We start from the raw sequence: 17,281 nt of genomic DNA on the forward strand, positions 1-17,281 counted from the left end.
GCCCCAGGGTGGGGATGGGGGGGCTCCCCACCCAGCGGGGTCCCCTCTGCCGTTCTCCCCCTCTCCGAGTCCCGAGAGGGGACGGGGCTTCCCTTCGGCTTCGGAGCCCCGCCGCACCCCACCCGGGGCCCCGGGGGACGCCCGCTCGCACGCGGAGCGCTGGGGAAGCAGGGGGCGCGGCCGGCCGCCCCGGGGTCCCGGGGCCGCACGGGGCGTCGGGCCGAGCTCCCCGGGCGGCCCCGGGGCTCCTGGCGGCGGGGCCGGGCGCGGGGAGGGGCGGCTCTTACCCGGAGGCTGCGGCGCAGGAGGCGGCGGGCGGCCCGGCGGCCGCTGGAGTCCGTTAGGCGCTGCCGGGCTCCGCGCGCGGGGCTGCAGGGAGGCGCTCGCGTTGCAGACCCAGGCGCCTCGGAACCGCGGGCTGCAGGCGCCCGAGCAGGCCGGGCGCGGCGGCGGGAGGGCGGGAGCCGTGGGCGCCGGCGGGGGCCTCGGCGCCCCGGGCTCCTTCCGGGCTCTCCCGCCCGCCGGGCTCCCCGCCGGCTCCGGAGGCGGCCGCGGCGCGGCCCGAGCCGGGCGGCGGTGGGGCCCCGCGGGGCGCCGGGCGGGAGCCGAGGCCGCCGCGGACCCCGCAGCCCCGCAGCCGGCGACTGGATCCCACCTCTGCAGAGACAAAGGTTAGAAAAAGAGGGGGTGAGGCTCCAGGAAGGCAGAATGCGGGGGGAAATTCGCCTGGGAAATCAGGAAAAAGGCCGTGAAGGCGAGCGGCGCCTGCACATGACCAGCCGCAGCCAATGACGACCGCAAATAGGTCATAAAAAGGTCTATTACCAAGTTGTAAATTTTCTTCAAACAAAAAGGAATTTGCTGCAATTCCTTGCGGATTTTGCACATACAGCTCGCAAGCGCCATGTTTTTTCCTCTTTCTCTCCCCGCTATCTCCTGCTCGCTCGCTCGCTCCTTTCCTCCTCCGTTTCCTTCCTTCCCCCTCTCCTCTTTCTTCCTCCCTGCCCCTCTCTGCTCTCCCTGCGTCTCTCGCCTCCATGGTTCCTGACTCTCACCTTTTCTAGGAAGCATTTCTTTTGCTTTTGCTTTTTTTTTTTTTTTTTTTTTTTGCTTTGGCTCGAAACCTCTGCTGGATCGAGCAGAGTTGTGTTGGAGGGGAAATGCATGCGGTGCGCGGCCCAGGCGCTCGGGAGGGGATCCCGCCGGGCTCCCCCCCTCCGACTCTCCTTGCGCGGGTCACTTGGCTTCCCCTCCCCGCCCCTCCCTCCCAGAAAGGCCCGCTCCCGAGCGGCAGGCAGGCACTTTCGGTTTTTGCCCCTCTTCTCCAGGCGAGCCAGCCCCAGTGATCTTGCGCAGGAAACCTGGGCTCTGCAGGCCAAGAGAGCCCGCCCTCCCCCTAACGCCTCTCCGACATAAATTGGGGTCCCTCCCATTTCTTGGGGTTTCTGGGGCAGGAGAGTCACCAACCAGCTCTCAGCTTGGAATTGGTTTTAAGTACTTGTCAACTTCTCCAAAACAGTTTGAATTCCCAACACTTGGCATTTATCTTCGCAGAAATATCCTCCTGGACAGTACTGGGTTAAAGGGGAAGCAGTCTTTCTGGGTCCCCTGTGAAGCCCCTTGCTATGTCTCCCCTAAGTGCAATTCTTGTTTCTATGCAATTTAGTTCTAGTTTCTCCCTTTTCCATTACCGCCCCCCCCCCCCCAGTATTTGTCCAGCAAAAAGCCTGCTCCATGCATTATTGAAGAGGAGGGGGCTCCATTTGTTCGGGGGCGGGGGAAAGAGCGGATCCTCAGTTTCAGCCTTGGGGAAAAAATAGCCCTTTTTCTTCAAAGGCAGGAGTCACATTCCTTTTGCACTTCTGATAGGAGCTGCTCCAGAGAACACCAGCTGAAAGTAAATGTCCTTGAGGGCCCCAGCATTCTCCTCATCATTAATGCACGGGCATGATCATCCAGGCTTCAGAACCTGCCTGGAAGAGGTAACCCATCCCCCCATCCTTTCAAGGACACTGTCTTTGGACTTCTGGTAATGCATCTATAAATATTTGCATTGGATGTCTACAGGTAGGTTTTCTGTTATTAACATCCTCACATCCAGTAAGTACCTAAGTGAACATAGACTTAAACAGGAAACACACAGCACCCTCTGGAGCAGGCCATTTGTATCCCTTGAAAAGGTTTCGATGACCTTGGATGTTTTTTATTAAAGGAATTCTGTTGCCATCTGTCAGCAAAAGTCGTATTCTTTCTAGAAACAGTGTGCTCTCTAACTTTGCTGGAGGGAACCATAGCAGTAGCCAAGGTCCATTAAAATGTTCTCTTTATTCCCTTGTCCACCCCCAGATGCCGGAAGAAGCATCAAACACCAGGGAAGCAGAGGACACAAGCTTGGATGTGAAATAGCAACACCTTATGCACTGAAGAATAATAAAACAATGTTTTTAATTACAAAAGAAAATGTGTAAGAACATGTGGGGCAAATTTGGGGGCCCTTCCAAGCTAGAACACTTTACACGGATCTGTACATATGGAACTGAACAGAGATTGCTCACTTCTAGAATTTTCTAAGAAATAATCTCAATTGTCAATTTTCCCCTACCCACATAAAAGCAGAGCTTTATGACCCTCCTTTTCAGCCTGGGGAAGGGGGGCTGGGAAAAGACTTTGCACTTTTGAAAAGGCAGCCATATTTGCACTTTTTCCCCTGTGCAGAGGTAATCCAGGCGATGTGCTGGGCTTTGTGGAACCTCACAAAATGGCAGTCCCCGAACTGACTTTTCTCTAGAAACCATTGAGACCCACACCCTCTTTTGTGTTTCTGGTCCTCGCAAACAGAGAACCTAAATCACTTGGAAGGCTTGGTTCTTTCATTCAATGTTAACATTGGAGGGTCCTATTTTTCTCTAAACGGTTTACAGACCTCTCTAAGCAGACTCGAAGCAATCCAGGGCCGAAAAGCATTGCCTAGATTTTCAAAGGATTCTCTGAAGGTTTATGCAAATTTCTGCAGCAAAAATGTTTGCTCGCTTCACGGCAACCCTCGGGTGTTTACAGATTTGAGCCAATTAGATGGGGTATCTTCTGTGCTCGACACCTCGAGTCTGTCTGCATGAAACACCAAAATGGGGGGTTTCTGGCCACTAAAAGGTGTGTGTGTGTGTGAGAGAGAGCGAGAGAGAGAGAGCGCGAGCAAGAGGGAGAATTCCCCAAACTCTTTATTTAAAGGTAGATCCATGATTTTTCCCAGCTACCAAAAGAAACGTATGTAACTACATTTATTTATGACCAACACTTCCTGCAACGTGTAATCTATGTGTATGTACAAATACACCAAATATATACCCAGAAAACCAAATTTGTAGGTGTACAAATACTCTGCAATGCACCAGCTATTACAACAGAGTTGGGTTTTTTTCCTCTGTACAAGAGCTACAGTTTTTTAAAAGATTTTATTTATTTATGAAACACGCAGAGAGAGAGAAGCAGAGAGAGAAGCAGGCTCCACGCAAGGAGCCCGATGGAGGACTCGATCCCTGGACTCCAGGATCATGCCCTGGGCCAAAGGCAGGCGCTAAACCACTGAGCCACTGATCCCCTTACAATTTTACTATGGGTTTGGGGCGATGGGTCAAGAAGGTATATACTTCCAGAGCAACACAGAATAGAGAGGAAATAAAGACATTGCTACTCCCCTTCATTTCCACATCCCTTCATTTCCCTTCATTTCCACATCCATTCATGCACTGGGTCCCCTGAGTCTTGCCCGAAATCAATGGCTCTAAAACTGGAATTTGGGGAGCATTTTTGCGCGGGAGACAACAAATTTTGCTAATAGAGGAATCACTTCAATGAAAGGTAGCTGGAATTTAGCCAGCAAGCAGCTCTAACCAGCTTGCGGCTGCAGCCACCATCGCCACTGCCACCGCTACCTCCACCTCCACCAACCTCCACCACCACCACCCCACAGGCTGCTCCCTAGCCATGCTTTCAGGCGCTTGGCATCTTTGCTCTACAGAGCAAAGCAGAGACTGCCAACAGCAGAGTCTCAGGCAGCACACGGAGCAGAACGTTTCCAAATCCAGCATGCACATTTGCAGCTGTCTCCTCTCGTGCAAATGTTCCTTAAGCCGCAGGCCACCCGTGACTTAAAATTGTCTTTCCTGGCTCAGGTCCGTGAATGCCACAACCACAGCCTCCTCCCTGGATAGAAAGCTAGGTGGTACTTCATTTCTGGCCCCACCAGAACATTCCCCAGGTTCTTGAAGTGGTAAGCAAATAGCCCACCGACGCCTGAGGGGCTGGTTCGGGCCTAAAACTGATTCCATTTTCTTACCTGTGCAATAAAAAGCACTCTGGAAATTAAAATGTACCTCTTTAAAAACAAACGCATCTAGAAAAAGCAAAGAGCTCTTCAATATCTACCTGACGAAGTGCTTTCCGTTTTGGGGGGAGAAATATTAGTTTCCTTGAATTTCTCCTCTTCTCTACTACCCCTCTTCCCCCTCCTCTTTCCTCATAAAATGGCAGCTGCAGGAGCAGCCTCCAATGGAAAATGGATATCTTGTTAATAACAGATCCCAAACCCCGGCATCAGCACAGGCTCAGCGGAATAATCTGTGGTGTAACCTGGACCCTGGGTCTTCCCCCGCTGGGCCCACAACTTGAGTCCTTTGCGAAGTTCAAAGCTTTCACAGTATCTTAGCAAGGTTATTTAGAGCAAGACGAAGCTAGGGTAGCCCAGCCAGCTCTCTCTGGAATGAAAAAAGAGACCCCTCCCCTGAATTTATTTATTTATTTTTACTGCACAGTGCTTGTAACCCCCACTCTTTTTTTTTTTTTTTTAAATCAAATAGAAGCGTTGGTGAAACGTTGCCTTCTAGTAGTCCAGATGGTGGTTCCTGACTCAGGGAAAGGATTATGTGCGGCGCTCAAAGACACTAGCTCTAGAAAAAGATTCATTTCTTTATTGAGGAGCTAGCTATATTCTGGAGCGGTTGTTTACACTCGGATTTTTCTGCATTTGCTCTCAGGGCTTGTTTCAATAGGTGAGGCCATCCTGGAGAACAGCAGAGGACGTACCAACCGACATCTGAGACGCACACAAGTTGGCTCAAAATGGGCGTGCAAACAGAGCGAAGGGAATACAAATAAATATGGCACCTATTCAAAAAACGGAATCACAGCAGCGGCCACAGCATAGAGACCTAGCGATTTCAGGCGATACCAAGCGCAGTTCAAAACGAAAGCAAGTTGAGAAATAAGAGGCATTTCACAAGGCGACTCGCCAGAGTGAAAAGTTAATGAGTGAAAATGTTATAATCGGCTTTTCAAGTATTCATTCACTTTAGATGGTTAAATTGCTATAATTTGTATAGACTACAGAAAATTATTAAATGTCAACTGTGACATTTTCCTGAAACTTCTGTCATTGGCCCAACATTTTCCCCCAAGCTTAAGGAAGCTGCAGAGCAGGACTACACATTACACTCTTCAGCTAACATGTGCTTTATGAATATTTGGCCCAGACTTTTCCCCGAGATATTACATTTACAAAACACTCAAACCTTTTAGGAGTAAACAAAAGGCACCCGAACCATTCATTATAAAAGCAGAAAAACAGAACATAAATAATATGTTTTAATCAAATAACATAAAGTAAATATTCTGCAGGCATATTTTTTTAAAAAATTAATAGATCTCTTTTAATTTACTCACCATAAAGAAATGATTTTAAGTGTTCAAGTGCACTTATTTGATTAATAAAGCATTTCATATTCAATTATTTAGTGCTAATCATTAGGAAGTTTACGTTGTTGAGGCAAATCACCAGCTCAGACATTAAAAACTACCATTATAAAAATATAGCAACAAGGTCAGTATCAAATTACCCTTACATAGGACAGCTCAAGGGCTGCTTCTGTGTGATACTAGAAACTTTTTTTTTAACACCCAAACCCCTCTCAAAGCGCAGAAACCTCAAGAGCAGTGACATGAAGGTAGCTTGAAATACAGGTAAAGTCCTTTCCAACAAAGAAAATAGATGGTGTCCAACAGCATGTGTTGATCATTAGTTTTAATAGTCTGTGGTAAAATTTTAAAGGTAGAAGTTAATTTGTCAGGCCTTCAGCTCTGTCTTCCTCCAGCTCTTGGGCTTCCTTCTTGGTTTCTCCATCCTTCGCCTCCTGTCGGGAAACTGGGAATTTGTCCTTGTTGTTCTCTTTTTTCCATTTCATTCTCCTGTTCTGGAACCAGATTTTTACCTGTCTCTCCGTGAGGGCTAGGGCATGGGAAACCTCGATTCTTCTCTTCCTAGTCAGATAAGGGTTAAAAAGGAATTCTTTTTCCAGCTCTAGGGTTTGGAAACGACTGTAGGTTTGTCTTCCTCTTCGTCTACCAGGAGCTGCTGATTAAAAAAAAAAAGAAAGAAAGAAAAGAAAAAGGAAAATAAGCGTTTTAGAAATGTCATGGTGCCTCTGCAGGTTGCTGGAGCTTTCTGGAACAAGCTGAGGGATGAAATACACACAAGTCTCTTTCGCTCTGATATATATATTTCTATATATATATATAATATGCAGGCAAGAGGAACAGAGAGAAGGTCCTCCCGATTGCTCTGTCCGCATCTTTACGCGGTTTCTCTACTTTAAGGGGGAAAAAAAAAAAGTATTACTTTATGAATAAGAGCCACTGTAGCTACACGAGAAGGAAAAGAAGAGGGAGAGGGGAAAGGTAGTTTTAAAGCTAGAACGTGAGACGAAAGCAGATTTCTCCCCCTCTCCCCGCATTAAAAATAAAAAAAAAATAAAAAAATTGCATCCCAACCTTGTGGTCTCATCCAGGGAAACATTTGAGAAGGAGACGAGCTCTGATTTAAGTGGTCTGGGTCCTCGCCAATATTACCACTGGACGATTTACAGTCAGGATATTGTACCAGCTCGGCCTCTTGCTGGGTCGTAAAAATCGGCTGTCTCTGTAAGTTATCGTATCCGTAAAACTTCGCGGGCTCCCCGTGACAGGCAATCCCGCCGCAGGGGGGAGGCGGCGGCGGAGGCGGAGGATGCGGAGGAGGGGGGGGGGCGGCCTGGTAGGCTGCGGCCGGGCTGCCCCCGCCGGGCTGGAAGTAGTCCTGCCCCGGGCCCGGGCCGCCCCCGCCGCCGCACCCCGGCCCGGCGGGCGGCGGCGGCGGCGACGGGTGCGGGTGCGGGTGCGGGTGCGCGTGCGCCTGCGGGGGCGCGTGCGGGAAGCCGGCGGCGCTGTTGCCATAGAGCTGCAGGGCGGCGGCGGCGGCGGCGTGGCGGCTGCCGACCTCGGGCGCGAAGTGACAGTCGTAGTAAGTGGGATTGATGGCCTCGCCCGCCGCGGCCGCCGCCGCCGCCGCGGCCGCCGCCGCCTTGTACTTGGAGTACAGCGGGTTCACGAAGTACGAGCTCATCGGGGCGGCGGCGGCGGCGGCCCCGGGCGGGCGGTGCGGAGCAGGCAGGGAGCGCGCCTCGGCGCGGCCGCACTGCCGCGGGGGCCTCTGGGGCGGCTGCTCGCGCCGCCGGGGCCGCCGGGCTACGTCGCCGCCGCCGCCGCCGCCCGCCCGCGCGTCGCCTCTGAGGCCCGGCGGCCGCGGGCACCCGGCTACTGGGCGCTCATGCCCGGCTCCTGCGCCCGCCGCCGCCTCCCTCGCGGGTCGCGGGGCCTCGCCCAGCCCCCGCGCTCGCCGCCCGCCCGGCCTCTCCCGGCGCGCGCCGGCTCGGCCGCAATATAATCGCCGACGCCCCGGGTGACCTGCCCCGCTGCCTCCACTGTTTCCTCTCCGGCACCGGGCGGCCCTGAGCGCACGGGGACAAGAAAAAAAGTGCGCCCGGCCCACGGGGACACTCTTTGGCTCCGGCTTACAAACCCCCGCTCTGGAGGGAAGAGAGGAAAAAAAAACCAACACCCTGTGCCCGCCGCCACCTCTCACCTCGGCCCCCCCGCGGCCCCCTCCCAGCGCTCCCGCCGCCGCCGCCGAGGCTGCCGCCCCGGTGCGCCCCGGCGAGGCATTTTCGCACCACGCCACTGCGCGGAGGAGAAGATGGGGGCGAGATAACCGCGCGGAGGGATCCGCCGAGGCGCCGCCGCCGCTCCCGACGGGACTCCTCACGCCGGCCGGGAGATGCCTCCGCCGGCCTTAAAGGGGGCCCATAAAGCCGCACTGCCAAGGGCTCGCCTCGCCCCCCGGGGCCCCGGGACGCGGCTCGGGGCTGGCGGGGCGGGGGCGCGGGAGGACCTTACACTTGGGGGGAGGCAGGGAGGCCACTCCCAGGAGGCTGCGGGAGCACAGGACTCCCTCCGCTGGCCCCTGGAGCAGCCCCCCGGAGGCCGGCCGTGGCTTTTGCGCTTCTGGACACGCGGGCGCTGCAGCCCCGGGGAGCAAGGGCGGGCGGCGTAGACCCACGGGAGCGCCGCGCGCTGGGGTCGGGCCCTCGCAGGGGGTTGGTGGAAGGCCGCGAGGGTGACCCCCAAACCCCAATCCTGGCATCACCAGAGCGAGCTTTTCCAGGCCGCCTTTTCCAGGCGAGCAGGCCTGGTGGAAATGAGATGTACATTTACCCTTGACGCACTGCACGCCTGGCTGAGGCTCCCAGGTTAATTGATATTTAATGGAAATCATGCCCATGAATATAGTTTCCATCATTTCACCCTTGATAGACGTCAGCACCAGGCTCGCGCGGGGGGGGGGGGGCGGGGAGACAAGAATGCGGGGCGGCGGGGGCGCGGGGGGCGCGCATTAGCATTGCCGAGGGACTAAATAGAGAAGCGGGCACCGCCGTTTCCAAGGCGGGAAGGAGAACCCGCGCCGGGGCGGGACGCGCGGCCCCCGGGTCTCGGCCGCGGCCTGGAGCGGCCCGGGGCGGGCGGTGGCCGCGGGCGGAGCGCGGGGGCGGGGGGTGGGGGGACCCGCCGCCTGCGAGCCCCCACCCGGGGCCCCGGGGGCCGCTGCTGGGATCGCGCCGGTTCCAGGCGGCCGAAGGCGGCGCCCAGCGTCTGCTGATGGTTCTGGTTCGTCTGCCAAGCCTGGGAACTTAGTGCCCAGAGCGGGCGCCGGACGCGGCTTAAAAAGTTACTAATTTTTCCCAAAAGGAAGGAAAGCGAAGGCTCATCCTAGCTTGTGAGCCACGAGGAAGAGACACGTCCCGAGTCGCGGGGGCAAGTCGAGCGCGAATCGGCAAAATATTGCTGATTTTTAGGAACCCGCGCAGCGTCACACACCGTCTTCTCTCCCCCATGTTACGTTTAACCCCCTTCTCTACGCGTATTCATGTCCAATAAGTGTAATAAGACGTCTGTACTGTGCATTCTCCCTCGCCCACTCGGCCTTCCTCGTGCAATCTTTAGAGGACCGAGCCCCTCTGCCTTAGGGATCACCCACTGTCGTGAAGGCACCAGGCCCACACCAGCCTCGGGACTGACCTGGGACCGTGCGGCTAACGCCAGCGCACTCCACGCCGGCAGCCCGCGCCCAATACAAAGGTCTAAGAACCCGAGACGGGCTCCCCCCCCACCCCCCACTCCCCACCCCAAGGCGCAGCAGGAGGCTCATTTCAACTACCCCCTACTCCTTGTGGGTTGGTCCAGTCTGTGAGTGCGATCCCGAGGTCAGTCCGTGTGCACTGAATCATGTTTTGCAAAAGGAGAAAATGACACCGAGATGGAAAGGCATAGCAAGACAATGTCTAAATACTCTTTTTCAATTGTTTCTACGGGGATTGGCTGGCAATGGTCAAGGTAAACGGGTTGTTAATGAATCTCCAGATGATACAGGCATGCTTTATTTTTATTTTTATTTTTATTTTAGATTACTAGGGAGTGGAGGAGACCCGGGGCTGGTAGAGGGGGCCGGATTTGTTGTTGTTCTCTGCCGGATATCTATCGCCAGGTAAAACTTCCTTGGAATCGGAAGGCGAACAAACAGATTTTGATAGTCCACGATTTGTACTTCAACCTTGCAAATACCCGACTAAAAGGGAATTATTCTCAATAAAGCCTTGGAACCAACTTTGTAATTGTGGCTTTTTAAAATTTCAGTGTTCGGCGTGTGCAATGGTGCGCATTTAAACTCTGGATCAATGAGTGGGCTTTGGAACAGAATGGGGAGAAAGAGAGAGCCCAGATCTCAGTAATACAAGGCACCTTCCAGAACCGTGTGATTTCTTAGGTGCAGAAAAAAAAAAAAAAAGAAAAGAAAAAGAAAAGAAAAAGAAAAAGAAAAAAAAGAAACAGACACCACGAAATTCATTTCTACCCATTCTGGCCTAATTAAGAAAGCATTACAGCACAACATGTCCTCTTGGGACAAAACATTTAATTCCCCCCTCGCCCCCACCCCGTGCATTCTGTTTATAATCTGAATGGGGAAAGAGCGCGATTAACTTTGTAAATAAAGATCTATGCTTTTACACGTTTGTTTTGATAGAATGCATTAACTTCACCATAACATTTTATAGTTTCAGCTGTGCCATAGTCCAAATTTTCTGAAATCCTGACTAATCCAAAATTTTATACCTAACAAACACGCCTGGAGAATTTAATAGTGTACATTGCTTCTTTTTGGTTAAATTTATCCTAATTTGGAATTAAAAATAAGATTGTAAATATTTTAAATCAAAACCTTCCTCGCCGCCGCAGAGCCAGCTTTACGAGATCACAAAGTGGAGCAACAGCGCTCTCTAGTGGCAAAATGCAGCCTCCAGCCGACCGAGTTTAACTTCCCTTTTTTTCGACCAGTTCTAATCTTGCTCTTTATTTTGACTGGGGCTTGGATCGCTGACACTAATAATGCTTCATCCCTTTGATTGTCAACAAGTCAAGTGCACTAAGCAGGGGCTCCTGAACGCCAAAGATACTTGTACTCCCGAGAGCTTCCAATACTGTCTTTCTCAAAAGCTTCCAGCGCTGCTTTTGCCAGACACAGTAGGTCCCCATTCCGGAATCGCCCACAATTAAAGGACAGGCTAGATTGAACAAAAATTACAACTTTCTAAATATCAACAACAGGCTTTTTTTTTTTTGTCGGAGGAGCCAGGCACTTTGAAAACGAAGAAATGATAGACGTTCTATTAATATTTTCTTTTAACGCTGAATATTTGCTATTTTAGCTTTGTGATTTTAATCCTTCAGGCCCATTTCGCTGGGCAATCTGAGGGCAGGGGAAAGCAGAAATAGAAAACAAACTAAAGGCTTTCTGCTGGATCTCTGCGTGGCTGGAAAGGCCCTGTTGGTCTGCGTGTATTGGCATTTCTATATACAACACACGAGCTTCTAAATTTATATCAAAAGTCACAGAGTGAAATGGATTGACTAAGCATTCCACCTGAATTTTTGTTAAAGCAAAGACTTTAATCAGCTTAGGTGTTTCCTTCGAGGTTAATGTTTTTTTCTCAATTTCAAAAATGTTTTCTTCCAAATCAGCTGTAACGATTACGTTTCTATTAGCAAAGGGATGTAATTTACAACAATACTTTTGCTGCAAAGTTTGGAATGGAGAGCCAGGTATCCTCATGAAAGGGCATTTAAATAACTTCTTTTTTGTGTGTGCCAACCGGCAACCATGCGGCTGGGAGACCCTCGGCTGGAGTAAATGACTCAAGATCACTAACTCTTCCTCCCCCCCAAAGAACAGGCCAATTAGAAAGAAAGAAAGAAAAAGAGAGAGAGAGAGAGAGAGAGAGAGAGAGAGAGAGAGAGAGAAAAGAAGGAGCTAGACCGTGGCCATAGTGAAATATTATAAAGAGCCACCCACTGTAGGCTAATTCTAGTACCTGGCCCACTTTAAAGATCAGAAATATATCATGATATCTCCTCTTTCCTACCCCCCCCCATTTTTTTATTTCCTAGGTGCTCACACCTCACTGGGGGCTCCCAAGCCCCTGCCTTCTTGGTCCAACACAGTCTTGTTTATATTTTATTGTCCAGATTTTAAGACCCAGTTTTGTCTGCATTTTTCCCTTCCTCCCACAAACACAACATCAAAATGAGATGGTTTCAAAGCGAAGCGCCGAGCCTGTCGTAAACTCATTACCTCCAGACGTCTCGCCGGCTCGATGGCTTTATGACACCTTGGCTCTTCCTGTTTTCAAAGAGCCCTAGGTATCGGGTTGGCCGCAGGGGCGGGGGTACGCTGCACCTTCGGCCGGATCTGGGCCTTGGCTTTCCCTCCCAGCCCCCCTCTTCTTTTCCTTCAAGTCCCCTCTTTCATCAGGACCCCCCCAAACTCTGCCATCGCCCCTGCCCCTTCCCCCCAGCCCAGGACACCCGGCGCCACCCACTCTCAGGCCTGCAAAGGCTGTGCTGGGCCGAACCCTCACTTACAATGACCTTCATTTTAGCCCCTAAGTGCGGCCCTCTGAGGGCCGACCTGGGAGCTAAGCACACTCGGGAACTGAGTTTGGGCGGCGGGGAGGGGGCGATGAGATGGGGTGGGGGTAGCTGCGGGGGAGAGCCTTGACCATTTCGATCTGCTAAGGTCACTTTGGGGCTCTTGTATGTAGGGCGGAAGCTCACAGCCTAACTGGCTCAGCCCTCCCGGAGCCAGCCAGCCTGAGGAGGTGGGGGAGTCGCTGCAGAGTGCAGAGCTGGTCTCCCCCTTGTTTAGAATGGGGAGCGGATGGCTGGTCCTCCCTGAGCAGAGGGAGACAAGGGGTGTGACGGTGCCATCGCCCCAGCCACAGGGTGCCTGGCTTCCGGGGCCCGTGGGCCCCGCTGGGCACTGCTGCAAGGCTGACACCAGGCCTAGGGCACAGAGTTCGCTGAGAAGCTGGAAGCGGGCTGCAGAAGGGAAGGACTGAGCAGCCAAGAGCACCCCGGGGCTGTGCTCTGGCTGGGTCTGCCCAACAAAGGGAGACTCAGGGGCACAGCAGACCCACTTCTCAGGTGGAAGGTCCCCAGATTTTCAGCAGTGTCTCCCTCCCAGGGATGGAAGCGGAGTCCTGTGAGGGTGATATTTTGCAGAGAGACGGAGAAAGCAGGCACACAGTGTTCAGGGCCAGCGTCTGGGCTCCATTTGATCAGGTCAGCATTTATTGGTAGGAAGCGGTAACGTTTACAACTGGTTCTCAGGCAGGAACCCAGAGGGCCTCCACCCGCGGCCGCCCACGCAAGCCGAGCCCTCCGAGGAGAGAGTGGCTCCTCCAGTGCACTGAGAATAGACCCCGACCCACCAGAGGCCCTGGGCTCCCCTCTAGGCCTCCTTCCCGGTCTCAGTGGAGGGCCCCCAGGCTCCCTGAGGAAAGGGGACCCTGGTAACTAGTGGGCCCCCGGGTGGGCCTCCCACTGCGGTCGCTCTGCCTTCATCCTCAGAAGTGGGGCGCACTTGGCCCCTGCTTGAGCAACGCTGGGATTGCTAAACTACAGCACTTTTCAGAAACCTAGGGAACATTTACACAGGAGAGGGCCCCTCAATCCAGCGTGCACTCACAAAATATAGCATTTCCTACGGAACCAACGGTTCAGTCAAGGGAGGGAGCGGGGAAAAGGCAAAACCCCAAAGCCACTTCGTTTCTCGGACACATAAGCGAGCAAATACAGAGTCCCCCAAATACCTCACAGAGACCAACCACACAGTCACTTCTACCTAAAAAGGGCGGGGATGGGGGAGAGGAAATGTCCGAATCGCTGGAGAATTTCTGGAAATCAAGCATCCACGAACAAACAACAACAAAAAAAACCCCACTGCCTTTGCAGCCCAGAGTGGTCCCGCCGGCGCCGCGCCGGGTCAGTCTCCTTTGGGGCATTTCTCCTTGCTCATCTTTTTCATTTTCATTCTACGATTCTGGAACCAGATTTTGACCTGTCTCTCTGTGAGGTTCAGAATCCTTGCCACCTCGTAGCGCCGGTCCCGGGTGAGGTACATGTTAAAGAGGAATTCCTTCTCCAGCTCAAGCGTCTGGTATTTGGTGTAGGGACAGCGCTTTTTCCGGGTGGAGCGAGCGTGGATCCAGTTTGCTGCAGGGTTGTCTACGAAGAGGGGGGTTTGGAGAAAGGGATCGAGGGGCGGAGGGGAGGCAAGGAGAGACGACAGGGTGGGGGAGAGAGGTCGTTAAATTAATTTCACCAAGGATGGCCGCTTTTCACAACTTGGGGGGAATTATCATAAAAAGCCTTAATGCCCGCGCTCTGTTTACCGTACAAACCGCGCGCCTAGGGTAGGTGGTTATGGGAAGCTTTTTATGGATGCGTGTTGCTCGCCTAGGCTAGAGTAGGCGTCTAGACGTTTTTATAGGTTAGTAAAACTATCAGTTTTGCACATTCGAGCCTTACAGGTTTCAGCAATAAATCAGGGGGCAATTTCTTTTGCACTTACTTGGGTCAAGTTGCTGCTGCGGCGGCTGCGGATGCTGCTTCTCCTCCTCCTTCAGTGGGCAGCCCGGGCTCGGGTGGTCGCTGCAAGCCGGGGGCTCCGACGAGCCGCCTGCCCCGGCCCCGGCCCCGGCCCCGGCCCCGATCCCTGCCCCGGGCCCGGGTCCCCCAGCCGCCGCTGCCGCCTTGTCCCGTAGGAACGAGTTGCAGGAGAACTCGGGGCCGCCGCTCCCCTGGGACTCCCGGGCCGCGGAGCACTCAGTCCGTTTGGAGGAGGAAGACGTGGACGTGGAGGAGGAGGTGGAGGTGGCGGCGGCGGCGGCGGCGGCGGGGGTCGGGGCCGCTCCGGTTTCAGGCTTAATCCCGTAGTGGCGCCCGTTGGGTGGGCCGCTGGGGCCGGGGCCGGGGCTGGGACCAGGGCCCGGGCCGCCTCCGCCCCCGCCGCTCCCGCCGCCGCCGCCGCCGCCGCCGCCGCCGCCGCCGCCCGCGCCGCCGGGAAAACCGGGCAGCGGCTCCATCCAGGAGCGCATGTAGCGGCCGGGCTCGGAGGCGGCGGCGGCCAGGGGCGGCGGGGGCACGTACGGGTGGTACAGGCCGCTCATCGCCGCCGCCGCCGGGGGCTGGGCGGGCACCGCGGACCACGAGGCGGAGAACACGGCCGATTTGGGGGCAAAACTACACGAGGCAAACTCGGCGGCGGCGGCGGCCGGGCTGTCGGCCACACCTGTGGGCCTGCCCTGCGCGCCGGGCCCCGGCGGGCCGAAGCGCGCGGCGAACACCTCGTCGCCCTCATGGCCTATGAGCGAGTCCACGTAGTAGTTGCTGAGGGCGCCACTGGACGACATTTTGAGGCGCCGCGCGCTCCCACCAAGGTTACACTGCCCGCCGCCGCGCCGCTCCCCGCCGGCGCCCGAGCCGCCGACTAGTTCGCAGGCTGCAGCCTCCACCATTGGTCGCGCGGCCCACGTGATCATATTTACCAATACCGGGAGTAAATCAGTCCGCAAACTGGGGGCTGCTGTGATTTAAAAAAAAAAATCATCATCAACACAAGCGCCGCAATTAGAGCCCAGGAGCCCGGTCCGCGCGGCCAGCCCGGTCCGGCGGGGCCCGGCCAGCCCGGCGGCGGCTGCAGCGGCGGCGCCCGACCGCGGCCGGAGGCGGCGCCGGGGACTATTTGTTCGCCGCCTCTTGCCGCCCGCGGCCGTGCGGGTCGGACCTGGGCGCTGCCCCCGCAGCCCCGGGACTCCCCGAGCCGCGGGCCGCGCGTCCCGGGCGCCAAGGGCGCTGCGAGCGCTGCGAGCGCCGCTGGGCCGGAGCCCCGAGCAGCCCGGGCCCGCGGGGCGGCGGCGGCCCTCCGGAGGCGGCCCCCTGGCGCCCGCGGGGAGTCTCTGCCCCGGGCCGCGGCCGCCCCTCCCTACGCAGACCCACACACGCCCGCTCACAGCTTGTCGTGTTGTTTAAAACAGGTGGAAGACCTCTGTAATGATATTATGCCTTTCAATAAAAATTTTATGAGGTGTATTTGATTATAGATTAATGTGTCCCTAATAAAACGGACGGATGGAGCAGCTCGGAGGGCCTCCGCCCCCCGGCACCCTCGCACCCGCCCGCGCAGCCACACACCCCCCGACGGGAGGCGGACACACGCCGCGGCCGAGGGGTGCGCGGGGGCGGCCGGGCCCCGCCGACCCGGTGCTGCGGCGGCCTCCGCTGGGCTGCGGTGTGCCCTGGGGTGCTGGCGGGCTGCAGGGGCGGCACCGCGGGGGCAGCGGCGGCCGGGGCGCCTTGTCTTCTCCGGGGCTGCCGGAAAGGCCCTGCAAGAGAACAGGCCAGAGGGCAGAACCCAAACGCGACCGCGGCCCGCGCCCGCCCACCGCCCACCGCCCACCCCACCGCCCCAACCCTGCCTCCCCGAGGCCAGCGGGAAGCGCTGCTCCCCGCGCTGGGCCGCTTCCTGGGGTTGTTCCTGGGCCCCCGTCTCCCCATTTCTTCTTCTTCCCCCTCTTCCCTTTTCCACCCCCCCTCCCCACCCTGCTTCCAGAAGTAATGCTGGGCAGCCTTGAATCTGAGGGAAATGCCCATTGTCACTCCCAAATCCATGGTACAAAGCCTCGGAAGCCCGGCTGGGAGCCGAGACAAAAGCAGCCCCCGAGAGAGAGCGGGCGGCTGAGGATATATTCCTCACTCTACAAGTTGCTCAGAGCACCCTTGGAGGGATCCCAGCCCACCTCGAGCCCCGGAAAGGAAGGGGGTAAATGGCTACTTATGGCCTGATTGATTGCCTTTGCCAAGGGCTTTCTGATTTTGTTCCAGAGGAGATGCCTTTGCCTGTAGCACGGGTTTTCCTCTGAGACAGGGCCCCCTGTCAACAACTAATGGTGCTCCCCACATCGCAGGGACTAAATGGAGAAGTTAAAATTGCCCTCCTTCTCCTGCCCAACCAATGGAGGTCTGGGCAAATCTACTCCGGCGTTTCCAACCTGGCCCTGATTCCGAGCCTTCTCTCTGTCTCTCTCCCTCTCGCTCACCCCTAGGAAATGGCTCCCCTCAAGGTTCTGTCTCGGAACTGGGGAAGGTTCTTGGTTTTCAGGGCGAAATTTAAAACTCTGAATAAATACTGAATCTCCCAAAGACTCCCTGGGTGAGAACTGTGAAGCTTAGAGCCCCTGAATACATAGTTTTATGGGGAGAAAAAGCAAAATTGGAAAGGATGTGTTTTGTGAAGCTACTTGAAGCTGGTGGAGACCCTTTGAAAGCACAGCACAACCTGGGGAAACGAATTCTCTGTCCGCTCCTCTCGCTAAGGCCTCTTCTTTCCCCCACGCAGGACTAGATAAGCCTGGACTCTCCCGGTGAAGGCTGGCTAGACTTTTCCAAGCTGTGTCGGCAGCTGGAACATTGGACTTCATGGGAAGTCACGTTCATTTGCAAAGTCTCTTTCAGTCACCTTTTG

General features: G+C 55.3%; 2 protein-coding genes and 1 long non-coding RNA gene across 4 annotated transcripts; 1 reads left to right on the forward strand and 2 right to left on the reverse strand.

The window, feature by feature from the left end:
* Positions 1-518: 518 nt before the first annotated feature.
* LOC140624250 (uncharacterized) lies at positions 519-2,461 on the forward strand. The gene is made up of 3 exons (XR_012023751.1): positions 519-671; positions 1,870-1,982; positions 2,347-2,461. It is a non-coding gene; the product is annotated as an uncharacterized lncRNA (long non-coding RNA).
* Positions 2,462-4,947: 2,486 nt separating this feature from the next.
* Positions 4,948-7,447, reverse strand: HOXD8 (homeobox D8). Of its 2 annotated transcripts, none has more exons than XM_072810981.1 (2): positions 6,823-7,447; positions 4,948-6,403 (listed from the first exon to the last, which is right to left on the reverse strand). In XM_072810981.1, the coding sequence occupies exons 1-2, from the start codon at positions 7,430-7,432 to the stop codon at positions 6,111-6,113; spliced, it is 903 nt and encodes a 300-aa protein (XP_072667082.1). In that variant the 5' UTR covers positions 7,433-7,447; the 3' UTR covers positions 4,948-6,110. The 2 variants fall into 2 exon arrangements, with proteins under 2 accessions (XP_072667082.1, XP_072667081.1); XM_072810980.1 differs by having other exon boundaries at positions 4,948-6,406.
* Positions 7,448-13,018: 5,571 nt separating this feature from the next.
* On the reverse strand, positions 13,019-15,428 carry HOXD9 (homeobox D9). The gene is made up of 2 exons (XM_072811443.1): positions 14,330-15,428; positions 13,019-13,983 (listed from the first exon to the last, which is right to left on the reverse strand). The coding sequence occupies exons 1-2, from the start codon at positions 15,297-15,299 to the stop codon at positions 13,742-13,744; spliced, it is 1,212 nt and encodes a 403-aa protein (XP_072667544.1). The 5' UTR covers positions 15,300-15,428; the 3' UTR covers positions 13,019-13,741.
* Between the last annotated feature and the right edge of the window lie 1,853 nt (positions 15,429-17,281).

Source organism: Canis lupus, chromosome 34 (assembly GCF_048164855.1).
Source record: "Canis lupus baileyi chromosome 34, mCanLup2.hap1, whole genome shotgun sequence".
NCBI classification, from domain to species: Eukaryota; Metazoa; Chordata; class Mammalia; order Carnivora; family Canidae; genus Canis; species Canis lupus.

Bases quoted from the DNA above. Each gene is read 5' to 3' on its own strand.
- HOXD9 (XM_072811443.1), bottom strand. From the start codon at position 15,299: ATGATCACGTGGGCCGCGCGACCAATGGTGGAGGCTGCAGCCTGCGAA. The intron at 13,984-14,329 runs GTAAGTGCAAAA...CCCTCTTCGTAG, and splicing joins GCAGCAGCAACTTGACCCAA to ACAACCCTGCAGCAAACTGG.
- HOXD8 (XM_072810980.1), bottom strand. From the start codon at position 7,432: ATGAGCTCGTACTTCGTGAACCCGCTGTACTCCAAGTACAAGGCGGCG. The intron at 6,407-6,822 runs GTTGGGATGCAA...TTTTTTAATCAG, and splicing joins TCCCTGGATGAGACCACAAG to CAGCTCCTGGTAGACGAAGA.